The sequence below is a fragment of the Amborella trichopoda genome, chromosome 12 (assembly GCF_054954075.1).
Source record: "Amborella trichopoda isolate Santa Cruz 75 chromosome 12, AtrichopodaSantaCruz75HAP2 v2.0, whole genome shotgun sequence".
NCBI lineage: Eukaryota > Viridiplantae > Streptophyta > Magnoliopsida > Amborellales > Amborellaceae > Amborella > Amborella trichopoda.
Genome location: NC_142347.1, coordinates 8,091,992 through 8,104,527, shown reverse-complemented (window position 1 = coordinate 8,104,527; position 12,536 = coordinate 8,091,992). Strand labels below are relative to the sequence as shown.

Genomic DNA, 12,536 nt, shown 5'->3' with positions numbered 1-12,536 from the left:
TGATGCGGGATCAATAGTTAACCTTCAATCTCAACCGAGAAAACAAGTTTAGTCCAAACCCTCCAATGGAACTATGAACTCCTCTTGATCACAAGACTTAGTCTTAAGTTTAAACCCACAAGACCTAGTCTAAGATAATATCATCTTAACTCTTAGATTCATCAAAGCAAGATGTGAGAGATAAAATACCATCTAGGTGGGGTGTGCCCATTAGGTCAACCTAGAGAGAGAAAAAGTTCAAGAGGTGGGGCGTGCCCCCTATTACTACTAAAGAGAGAAATATTTTAGAGAGAGAGAGAGAAGATAAATTTTGGTGTAATGATTTCATGGGTAGAGGTTCTCTATTTATAGTTCAAGAAAATGATTAAGGTTTCTTAGGGTTTTCTATGACTTGCCTCTTTTGTAAGATTGAATATGAACCATTGATCTTGAATGACTTCTGGGGTGAGATATTTGAGCCCTTCATTCCATAGATGGGTCATCAACGTTATGGAATGTGTTGGGACCCTTATTTTTTCCCATCAATAAAAATTAAATAAAATAATTTGAAATATAATATTGTGTATTCCGAAATAATGCACAAGCTTTGTCATGCTTTTGAAAAATACATTCAAAGCTTTTTCAAGTTAACACATTTCCAAAACACGTAGCAACTTGCCCTTCAAGTCAAGGTTATTTATCACAAAATATTAGAAATAAGAAAGCTTCTAAATGGGTGGGGCATGCCACCCATGAGAGGATCTCATGGGCCCCACCATTGGGCCCATGTGCACAATGGGCCCCCATGCAATTTTAAATATTTTAAAACTTATTAAAAGATTTTTAATATTTTATTTGAATATTTAAATCAATAAAAAAATCAACATCTCTATTTATATAAATCCAAATTTGATAAATAAAATATTCAGATATGTAGAAAAATTCAAATAATAATTTTAAAATAATATATACCATAAAACAAATACAATTAAATTCATTAGATGGGAAAATGATCTACATAGTCTAAGAATTAAATCAATAAACACTGGGGCACTCTATCTTCAACTGTGAACTACAAACCATACTTGCCTTATCAAACCGACCAAGTATTTCCCATAACCCACAGTCCATACAGGGTCTCATTAATGGGTCACTAAAATTTGATCGATGAGCGAAAGGGTCGTAATCTTAGTTTGGGGATTTCAAGTTCTCCCTTAGCGACGTTCCAAAGTGACCTAGACCTGATGCAACAATAGCTCCTGTGGTGCATAGGGGTATCTCTCGAACATGCATAAGCTTCACCCTGAAAGGTAATTCGCTTTTTCAAAACGACTATCATTATGTATGCCGTGTGGTAGTACATGGATGAGGCTTTTGCCACATGGATGAGGCTTTGTCTATATGGACGAGGCTTTGGCCCCCGTCTCTGAAGACCACCATCACATACAAGGGTCACACAGTCCATCGGCTCACTCATCTAAGCATATTCTGACCTCAGCAAGGGATGACATATTATAACCCTTATCCGATAGTTTTCTATGCCCAGGTAACGTAGGTTTTTTCCAATCGACTGGCCTAGCTCGTCAAGCACAGTTCAGTATTAGTAAAATATTGTTTGCTTAGTATAGTCAATGAGAAACCACACTTCCATTAAATTCATATTCCATTATTTATCAAAATATTTTATTACAAGCACTCATAAGGCATTTAATGACCATACTCACCCAACATTAAGGGCCTTATGAGAGATTGTATAAAACATTTTGAATAAATGAAACATAAGCTCAGTGGGAGTGTGGCCATCTTGTAGACCATACTAGGCAAATGTTATTTGCCGATACTTCGATTAAGCTCGATATGCTAGGCCAATCGACTTGAAAAAACCCAAGGTACCTGGGCATAGAGTTAAAACCAATGAGGGTTTAGTGGATTAATCCTTGATGAGGTCGGAGTATGCTTGGATGAGAGCCGGGGGATTGTATAACCTTTGTGTGTGATGAATGACCTTTAGAGACAAGCATAAACTCACATCGTTGTATCATCACACGACATGTAAATAGATATGCATATCGAGATAGTGATCCATCATTGAGGGTGAAACGTGTACATGTGCGAGAGATTACCCATATGCGCCATAGAATCATGGTTGCATCATAGTCTGGGGGGCCAAAGTTTTTGTCTCTAGGGCAGAACCTAAAATCCACAGACTGAGATTATGTCCCCTAGCCTATTGGCTAACTTGGGTGGTCCAATTATGAGCCCTTGCAGTGAACTATGGGTCGTGGGAACTGTTGGGTCAGTTTGAGAAAGCTAGTGTGGATTGTGGTCCACGATTGAAGGATGAGAGTGTGTTGATAATTCCTAGACCTATATGGATTGGATTACTAGTAAAATTAATTGTTATATGATTTTTAGAATGTTTATTTGAATTTTTGTGATTCTTCTGATATTTTAATTTTGTCATTTGGATTAAACCAAGAGATTTAAATTCTAAAAATCAAATTTTATGCTTTCTAAAAATATGTGGGACCTACCATTAAATATGGGGGCCCATTTAAAATATATTGGGTGATTGGGTGGGGCCCATGAGTGGTCACAAAGCGTGGCACACCCCGCCCATGAGGAGGTGATTTTCTTATTAAATAATGTAAGAGACCTCCCATGCTAGTTGGCTTTCCTATTTTAATGTGAAGCCTTTTTTCATATGTAATCAAATATTAGATTTTGGATTGTCTTGTGAATCAAGAAGGCTTGATTGAATGAATAAGGAATAGATATTCACTAAATGAGTAAGTATGAGAAATATTTTTTTATTTAAATATTTGATGGAAATATGTTTAGAAAATTGATGATAATGTTCTAGCACATTCCTTTGTATCTTGATGGTGGATCTAATGGATGACTCACATTTCTCACCCCACAAATCTCCTTAGATTAATGGTAAATATTTGATCTCACTAAAGATGACAAACTCTAATGTATAAATTTATTTATAAATAGGTGTTCTCACCCCACCCCCCCCCCCCCCCCCCCCCCCCCTCATAATCTCTACACCTCTTCTCTCTTTAAGATCTCTTAAGAAGGGGCACGCCTAGGCTAGATTGTTTCTCTCTCTTGGTGGGTAGCAAAGGGGAGCATGCCCCTAACTAGTAAATCTCTCACTCTCTTTGATTTCTATCTCTCATCTCTCTAAAGATCAAGTCAAAAGAGTTTGAGTAAGACTAAAGCCCCTAGGTAATTGATTCTAGATCGAGATCTAAATGCCTTTGAGAGGGTTTTACTATAAGTAAGAAAATCAAGAGACAGATCATAGATTCCTAGTACCATCAGAAGGATGAGACTCGGCATGGGGTGTACTAAGCCCAGTTGAGGTAATCTTCGACAATTTTACTTCTTTTACTTTTATTTGGGTTATGTTCTTTTATTCCCATAAAACAATTGGTGGGGCCTTGATCTTGTCGGGTCAGATGACGATGCCGGGATCCAGATGTGTGGGTCCGGCTCGAGATCTCTCTCTCGGGAACCAAAATATGTGAGGTGCATGTATGGATATGTACCAACTAATGAGAGAGAATTATGGGGTATGAACCTACCTCGTGGTGGGTTCATGACACGCTCAAGCGGTCGAGGGTGCCCTCTTAGATCACGGTGGAAAGCCCCCCTAGCCTAAGGCTAGTTCGGCTCTAGCTCGTTTGCTCGCACTCTGCGCCTTATGAAAACACACGCGTAAAATGATCAGACAAGTGGGTCAGAAGACCCTGACTTATCAGTAGATGGATAATTTATTAATAGTGTAATGGGGGAATGAGAGAAAAAGTGCGAAGGGAGAGGGTAAAGACAAAGAGATTTGTGCCCACGGCTAGCCCGTGGACTTGTACATGAGATGGTGAAATGGGTTGGTATGGTGTAAAACGAACATGGATATGAAATTTATGGAAGCATGACGATGTGAGGTTTCATGAGGGTGGGGAATAAGACAAAGTCGATGGTGGTAGATCTCATGAGAGTTGACTATAAGACAATACGGTAAGATGGGATGGAGAAACAGTGTGGAACAAGCTAATGGATGCATGTAATGGTCATGGGGATGGTAGAAGTTGAGGTGAAATAAATGAGACAAAACAAGAGAGTACATGAGGTGTCATGAGATGGTGTACATTTTTAAGACAAATCATGGGGAGCGTGATGTGGCATGATAGTAGGTGACACCTGGTGAGATGCAAAGTTCCCATGAAGTGGGTTTAAAAAAATGAGGGGAAATGAGGTAGTAGTGAGGTAGTTATGAGGTGGTGATGAGAGGTAAGGTAGATGGATAAGATAAAACAAGGAAGAACAAAGGAGATGGGGAGGATGTGAAAAGATGGGAAGGATGTGAAGAGATGGGGATTGACAACTAGTTATGAAATGAATTATTGGGGGTGGAATGAATTAAAACAAAAGGGAGAGTTAGAATAAAAAGAATGGGGCTGAGACGAGAGAGAGAGAAGAAATGAGAGGGGGACAGGCATTTTAGCTGCCAGTCCGACCGAGGGTGAGAGAGAGAGAAAGAGAGAGAAGGAGAAGAGAGAACTGGGCCGATGGCTTAGCCGCCGGCCCAATTGGTTTGGGGGAGAGAGAGAGAGGGAGAAACAAAGAGAGAAAGAAAGAGAAGAGAGAATCGGGCCGACAGCCACTGGCCTGACTGGGTCGAGAGGGAGAGGGAGAGAGGGAGAGGGAGAGAGAGAGAGAGAGAGGGAGAGAAGGAGAAGAGAGAAAGCCTGATTGGGTTGGGGGAGAGAGAGAGAAAGAGAGAGAGAAGGAGAGGAGAGAACCGGGCCGGTGGCTTAGCAGCCGGCTCGATTGGGTTGAGGAAGAGAGAAAGAGAGAAAGAGAAAGAAAGAGAAGAGAGAACCGAGTCGGTGGCTTAGCCGCTGGCCCAACTGGGTTTAGGGAGAGAGAGAACAAGAGAGAGGAGAATAGAGAACCGTCACATGGGTTGTAGGAGAGAGAGAAAAAGAGAGAGAGAAGGAGAAGAGAGAACCGAGCCAGTGGCTTCATTGGATCGAAGGAGAGAAAGAGAGAGAGAGAGATGGAGAAGAAAGAACCAGGTCGGTGGCTTAGCCGCTGGCCCGATTGGGTTAAGGGGGAGAGAAAGAAAGAGAAGAGAGAACCAAGTCAGTGGCTTAGCTATCGGCCCGCCTGGGTCGAGGGAGAGAAAGAAAAAGAGAGAAGGAATGCAGAGAACTGGGCCGGTGGCCTATCCGCTTGCCCGACTGGGTCGAAAAAGGGAGAGAAGGAGAAGAGAGAACCGAGCCCATGGCTTAGCCATCAGTCCGACTAGATGGGGAAAAGAGAGAGAGACAAAAAGAGAGAGAAGGAGAAGAAAGAACTGGGCCAGTGGCTTAGCCGCCGGCTCGACTAAGTAGAAGGGGAGAGAGAGAGAGAGAGAAAGAGAGAGAAGGAGAAGAGCGAACCGGGCCGATGGCTTAGCCTCCGGCTCAACTGGGTCGCGGGAGAGAGAGAGAGAGAGAGAGAGAGAGAGAGAGAGAGAGAGAGAGAGAGAGAGAAAGAGAGAAGGAGAAGAAAGAATCGGGCCGGTGGCTTAGCCGCTAACCTGACTAGGTCAAAGGAGAGAGAAAAAGAGAGAGAAGGAGAAGAGATAAGGAGAAGAGTGAACCGGGCCTGTGGATAGCCGCCTGCACGATTGGGTTGGGGGAGAGAGAGAGAGAGAGAAAGAGAGGTAGAAGGTGAAGAGAGAAGGAGAAGAGAAAACCGGGCCGGTGTCTTAGCCGCTAGCCCGATTGGGTTGAGGGAGAGAGAGGAAGAGAGAAAGAGAGAAAGAAAGAGAAGAGAGAACTGGGTCGGTGGCTTAGCCGCCGGCCCGAGAGAGAGAAAAAAAAAAAGAAAGAGAAGGAGAAGATAAAATCGAGCTGGTAGCTTAGTCGTCGGCCCGATTGGATCGAACGAGAAAGAGAAGGAGAAGAGAGAACCGAGCTAGTGGTTAGCGGCCAGCCTGATTAGGTCGAGAGAGAGAGAGAGAGATCGAGAGAGAGAGAGAGAGACAGAGAGAGAGAGAGAGACAGAGAGAGAGAGAAAGAGAGAAGGAGAAGAGAGAACCGGGTCGGTGGCTTAGCCACCAACCCAATTGGGTTGAGGGAGAGAGAAAGAGAGAAAGAGAGAGAGAGAGAGAGAGAATGAGAGAGAGGAGATAGAGAAAGAGAGAGAGAGGGGGAAGAGAGGGAAAGGGTGAGGAAGAGAGAGGAGAAGAGGAGAGGAGAGAGAAAGGGTGAGGGGGTTACCCAGTGAGGTCCTTGAACCGGACCGGCGGCTAGGTTGGAAGTGAAGAGCTCCAAATGAAAAGTGAAGGGTTCCAAGTGGGGAGTGAGAGATTCTAGGAGTAGTGGCTTGTGGGAAAAGTTTCTCTCTCATCTCTCTAGGTGAATGGGGTAGAGACAAAAATATGGCAAACCAAGGAAAAACCAAGTTATTGCACTAATTTTTGGTTTTATGAACTTATGGTCTCATTAGCCTTTCATTCATCTACTTGAACTTAGGGTTACAAATGATTATATAGCACCCCTTTGAAACAAAGCTCAAAACTAATCTAAATTGTCGAAAAATACATTTTTATGATTTAAATTTGAATTGCGTTTTTGGGGCAAAATGACCGTCATTTTTCCCTTACCCACAATCTCGAAAATGGAAAGATGATCCTCGAAAAGGGGCCATAGGCTATGGTGGTCATCTGGGGCCCATTTTGGAACTTTCCTGCAACCATACGGCAAAGAGAATACCACGAAAGTGACGGTCTCGACGAGATGATCGTTTTGACATATCTTTTGATTCTCCAATGGAAGTTTTGAGCTCTTGGCAAAATCCATCAACAGATGGCAAATTTGAGATCGTAGATCTTAGATCTTGTCCATTCCTTGACATTTTAGTTCGATCTTTCTATCATGGAACTAATGGGAAGTTGTCACAATCTTTTGGTGACAAGAATGACTCAATTTGGTGACCGGGCCACTACTTTCCGAATTGGGGAAGTTGCCGGAATATGGATTCCGATTGCTGGAAAATACCCTTTCTTACAACCTCAAAATAAAGTCTTTTGGTTCATTTATCATGTATGATGTTTAATTTGGATCGAAGCCCTGGATGTCACGGGCGCAACGGACTTGTTTTCAAGTCGATCGGAGGGGACTTCATGATATAACCGTTTGATTGAAGGGATCTCCTCTTTGCAAAAATCTGCAACACATGAGTTTTTTTAAGCAACTTCTCTCTAATATTTCTTCCTTTTTGGGTCGCGCCATGGATTGTGCCATATATCAAAACGTGCGCGCCGACGAGATGAAGATCCTCTTGAAAATTGAGCTTGATCCGAATTAAGATGAAGAAGTTATGGCCTTTTAGAGGTGATCCCGAAATCCTGTTAGACAGTTTCTATAAATGGAAACTAGTTCATCGAGGATGCACTAGAATAGTGTGTAACCTATCTTTTTTAGGTAAGTTGGCCACAAAATAGTCCAAAAGTGTCCAAATGAGATGAAATATGATATTAGGGGGCTTTCGGACTTTTTGAATCCAATAGAAGTACTTTTGTGTTCATCTGAAGCTGTGTTGATATGGATGTAGTTATAAGGTACATTTTTAGCATGTTAGAGGCTGAATCCGAAAACTAGTTTTGTCTCTGATCCACCTTAAAGTCATCGGATTGTGACGAAACTTGGTGGATGTTCTTAAGGAGCCAAGTGCTACTTCTAAATGATTTTTGGGACCCATCCATCACCTTTCAAAAATTCGCTCCAGATCAGGGTTTATTTCAATAATACTTCCATAGTCAGCAGGCATTTTTGTACCCGCGAGCCTAGGTCGCAATTGGCTTCCTCCATATTCGCAACGGGGATGCAACTGTAAAAAAATACCATAAAACAACAATGTGTCTAGTTTTTTTTTATTGAATAAAGAGTTGTATTTAAGTGGTAGCAAGTGAGAACCTTTTTTTGTTTATTTATTTATTTTAAGAGTGATTTATTTGTAATTGGACATTGTAAGTGATCTTGCCAGTATAAGAATTAGAATTTTTTTTAAATATATACATCATGCTTTATCACATAGTCCTTCGTTCATTTCTGATATCAGGTTCGATTGACCAAGAGAATGGAGAGATTGAGGAAGATATCGCATATAGAATTAGAGCTAGGTGGCAAAGTGGAGATATGTATTTAGAGTATTATGTGATCACCACATACCATTGAGACTGAAGAGGAAGTTCTACAGGATGGCTATAAGATCAGTCATGCTTTTGTGGAACATAATGTTAGCTGGTCAATAAACAATATATCCATAGGATAAGCGTAGCTGAGATATGATGTTAAGATGGATGAGTGGCAAGACAATAAATGATAAAATTCAAAATGAATACGTACAAGGGAACACATGTATGACTTCAATAGGCAATAAGATAAGGGAAAGTGGACTCAGGCCATGTACAACATAGACCTAATACAACAATGATTAGGAGGTGTGAATTGGTTCTCCAAAAAGGATACGTATAAAAGTAGTGAGAAACGATATAGTAACTTTTGGTCGTACTGAGGATATGACCCTTGATAGTGAAGAACGGAGGAAAATGATTCATACATCCGATCCCCAATCATTGGGATAAAGCTTTGATGATAATAATGATTAGTCGGTTTTGAATGATTTACATGTAATGATTCAATATTCACAACATGTGAAAATTCTAGTTTCTCCTGTACCTTAATGAAGACGAAGTTACACATTCCATTACGTTGATTGTGCTCATTGCTTATGTATATGTTGATATTAGAGTTAAATAGCAAATGGCTAGGTTTTTAATTCTTCCGCCTTGTCTGTTTATTTCCATATGGATCAATCTAGAGCACACTCCCATCCACTGTCAACTCAAGAACAAGCTTACCTAGCTTAGAATATTGGAATGTTGAATGTACTGATGTTCAACCACCCTTTTGCTGAAAATTGTTGAACCTATAATAATATTGCCAAACCAATGTCATAATTCACTATTAAATAAGTTGTCTTCTGGACCAACTTGATCGATCATGTTCTGTCGAAGCCTTTTATTTATGATCAACGGTTAAATTTGCTGGGGAAGTTAACAATTTCATTTAATTATGTGCCTCATATTTTTGAGCGAAATGGCGAAACAAGATTTATACAGCCAACCCCAAATAGTTGAGATAAGGCTCGGATGATGATGATGTGCCTCATACTCTTTAGTGTAGTTTTTGCATATTATACATTCATACCTATCAGCTCAAGTCGTGTGCTCTTAAACCCGCGATTGAAAGCCTGTAAATATGCTTGAGTATATGAAATGGAGGCTTGAATGACCATTTCTATGGAGTAAAACTCAATGGACTGGACTCTGCATTTGTTAAAATGGAAACTCAAAAATGAAGTCCACTAATTTTCAGTACACGTTTTATTATCATTTTCGACATAAATGCCAATTACTCTATAACTTATCTTTTCTCCTGACTTACCCAAAAAAAAAAACTTATCTTTTCTCCCACACAGATACTTCTTTGGCTTATGTGTAGTTCAAGGTGAATCCTTTGCAAGCGAAGAGATGCTTAGCGGAAAACGAATGACAATCCTCTTAGACTAAAATATTGGTGATTCTTGATCTGAAAATTACCCCAGTTGCTGCCTTTGCCAATTGCAATTTACTGCTGAATACTTTTGGCTTTCTGCAACTGGGCATGCATCAGTTATAATCATCGAAAGTTCTTCCTGAGTGAGATAACAGAAACTCCCCTAGAATGTTTTTATTCACTTTAATCGTATTCACTGTAATCACAAATAAATGGGTAATTCTGAAATCATAGAATCTAATGTTCATAATTCTGTGTAATGATTTGACTCTAATGGTTGAGGTTTTTCTTATAATTCGTGGATCACCTTTAACTCTCGAACTTCATCAATGAGACATTGATGGATTCGATTTTTCAGAAATAGGATATGTAATATCTCAAAGCTTGATATCCACAATCCAAACCATACCTGGCTTTGATACCCACAATTCAATATAGTGAAACAATCAAGGCAGAAGGCATTTTCTTCACAATAAAAAGAGTAATTATCAGAAATTAATTACAAATTCGTTTTTGATGACATTGGAAAAGAATATCTCCATGATCGTTTGCAGTCTTTGAGAGACTCTCTGCGAGAAAGCTCTCCAGGTGAGCACTATATAATCCGGGACGGCCTAAAAAGTGACCCAAATGTCGAGTGTATTTAAAATCACAGTGCCTCACAATTCGCCCTTTCCTTATCTCCTCTTCAATGGCGCTCTCCACAGTGTCTTTGCTTACAACTCTGTCAGCTGAGCTGTAGAGATAGAGCAACGGGCATTTCAATTCTATTTGTTTCAGATTCTCCATAGCTGCCTCTATCTTTCTGATTTCAAAAACCAGTGTTAATGTTTGTAAAGGCATTGTAATTGACACACACATACACGCGCATGCGTGCATGGAGAGAGTGGGAGAGAGATGACTGTACCTTCGAAGCTGGAATACATCCAGGAAAACCGCCATGATTTTCTCCAAGAAGGCTTCAAAGGGCACTTCCATCCCCCCAATGGACTCATCTGACAAACTCTCACCCTTGAAGAAAACTGCACCAGTGATTCCCCTGGCTGCAACCTGTTTAAAAATTAAAACCTCTGATGTTAGAATGGATGTTTTTGGTGCGTGCGTTGAGAGAGAGAGAGAAAGAAAGAGAGAGAACCTTTGTATCCAATGAAGTTATGGGTCCAGAGTCAATCACACAGCCTTTGATCCTAACCCTTTGTTTCTCAGACAGTCCTTGAACTATCTGACCATACCTGCCCAAAATAAAGTTCAAAACAGCTACTGCCTTCTAGTTGACAAACTTGACCAAGTTACTGAAAGGAGAAGAGATTGTAGTATACACCATTAATGGGGAATGGCTTGTGCTATACTTAGCCAACATCCACCACCATTCATTCCAAATAATAGATGGCGAAGATTAAACACAGTTAGTTGATGACCTGTGTACGTTGAATCTCCACCGTCCATTATTTGTAATGTACAGTGGATGACTGATGGTTCCTTGTGGACCATGCACATTACTAAAGTGGCATATGTTATATGTAGATTCATATGGCCAGCCCCGACCCCAATTAGTTAGAAAGACCATGCACATTACTAAAGTGGCATATGTTATATGTAGATTCATATGGCCAGCCCCGACCCCAATTAGTTAGAAAAAAGTTTGGATGAGATAATGATAATACATATATTATATGTACGTTCATAATAAACACACACTTACATGAGGGAGCCTAGACAGAAGAGATGGAAGATGATGCAGGTGTGCTCATGAGTGTCGAGTCGATGTTGTAGGGCATGCCTGATGCAATCCAATCGAGTACTGAGATTCGAGGAAGTGCCGAGCACCCACCCTAAGAATTGGTGCAGTGCGATCGGGAATGTGAGGATTTCGCCAACGCCCCTGCTCTCATACCACTCTCGGTACCTCCTCAACTGCCACTGATTGCACCCAAGCCAACCCACCATCACTACCAAAACTCTTCTCCCCTCTACCATCATTAAATCTCTCTCTCTCTCACTCTCTCTCTCAGAGAAAGCCTGGTCTTTAGTTATAGTAAGTGCTTGATAGCATCTGTTTCTGTTCCATTCTGCTGTTTCATCACCCATCTTCATTTATATTGAAATATATATGGGTATGAGTAGGTAACAGTTGGCCATGAACAGGAGACGGAGAGGTATGAGTTGATGAAATTGATTAGAGAGTATGGGTTACTGGAAATGAAGAAGTAAATGATATAGTCGTTGAACTCAACTACCATCTGTCCAAATTCTGTTCACCATATTTCCAGACAAATGCATCACCGACTATTAAATGCACAAATAATGGCGCATGCTTCACACACTTTATTTATTACATTAGTCATTGTCTAATAAATAAGAGGCACTGCTATATCAATCGCGCTCTCTGCACTGCTCTCTCTCTCTCTCTCACTGAACACTGCTATATCTAATTCTCTCTCTGCACTGCTCTCTCTCTCACTGTGCACTGCTGTATCAAATTCTCTCTTTCTGCACTGTTATATCAAACTCTCTCTCTTCTAAAATCATCAACATGGTCTTCATTGCACGCAACGCTCTCATTAATAAGCTGGATGGGTGGGGAAGGAGCGTGGCGCCTACCCTACACTGCCGTCCACCTCCGACCCACCCCACTGTTCATGGTTGTTGCTAAGAATACATAATTTTTAGGCTTTTGCCGCTGTCATAGCCCCATGTGGCTGGGGCTGCAGTTATGAAGAACGGACCGGATTGGACACTGGATTGGTCGTAGTGTCCATTAGGGATTTGTGATGTCCTAATCAAAAAAGAGAAGTTTGATGGAAGATTAATCAGAATCAATCTTTGACTAGTTTTATTGAACTATACTTGTTGGTTTTACCAAGTTAGATTAGCTAAACAAAAGTTGGATATTTTTTTTTAAGTATGTTTCATATTTGGATGCAGTTAGCATGCGGG

At 40.9% G+C, this 12,536-nt stretch overlaps 1 protein-coding gene across 2 annotated transcripts; it reads right to left on the bottom strand.

The window, feature by feature from the left end:
- Positions 1 to 10,060: 10,060 nt before the first annotated feature.
- LOC110008220 (uncharacterized) lies at positions 10,061 to 11,787 on the bottom strand. Of its 2 annotated transcripts, none has more exons than XM_020674290.2 (4): positions 11,302 to 11,787; positions 10,735 to 10,831; positions 10,507 to 10,649; positions 10,061 to 10,404 (listed from the first exon to the last, which is right to left on the bottom strand). In XM_020674290.2, exons 1-4 carry the CDS (start codon positions 11,691 to 11,693, stop codon positions 10,095 to 10,097), a joined length of 942 nt encoding a protein of 313 aa, XP_020529949.2. In that variant the 5' UTR covers positions 11,694 to 11,787; the 3' UTR covers positions 10,061 to 10,094. The 2 variants fall into 2 exon arrangements, with proteins under 2 accessions (XP_020529949.2, XP_020529950.2); XM_020674291.2 differs by having other exon boundaries at positions 10,061 to 10,335; positions 11,302 to 11,781.
- Positions 11,788 to 12,536: the final 749 nt, after the last annotated feature.

Coding starts and splice junctions, on each gene's coding strand:
- LOC110008220 (XM_020674290.2), bottom strand. CDS start 11,693: ATGAAGATGGGTGATGAAACAGCAGAATGGAACAGAAACAGATGCTAT. Junction 10,832..11,301: donor TTCTGTCTAGGCTCCCTCAT/GTAAGTGTGTGT, acceptor TATTTTGGGCAG/GTATGGTCAGATAGTTCAAG. Junction 10,650..10,734: donor TAACTTCATTGGATACAAAG/GTTCTCTCTCTT, acceptor ATTTTTAAACAG/GTTGCAGCCAGGGGAATCAC.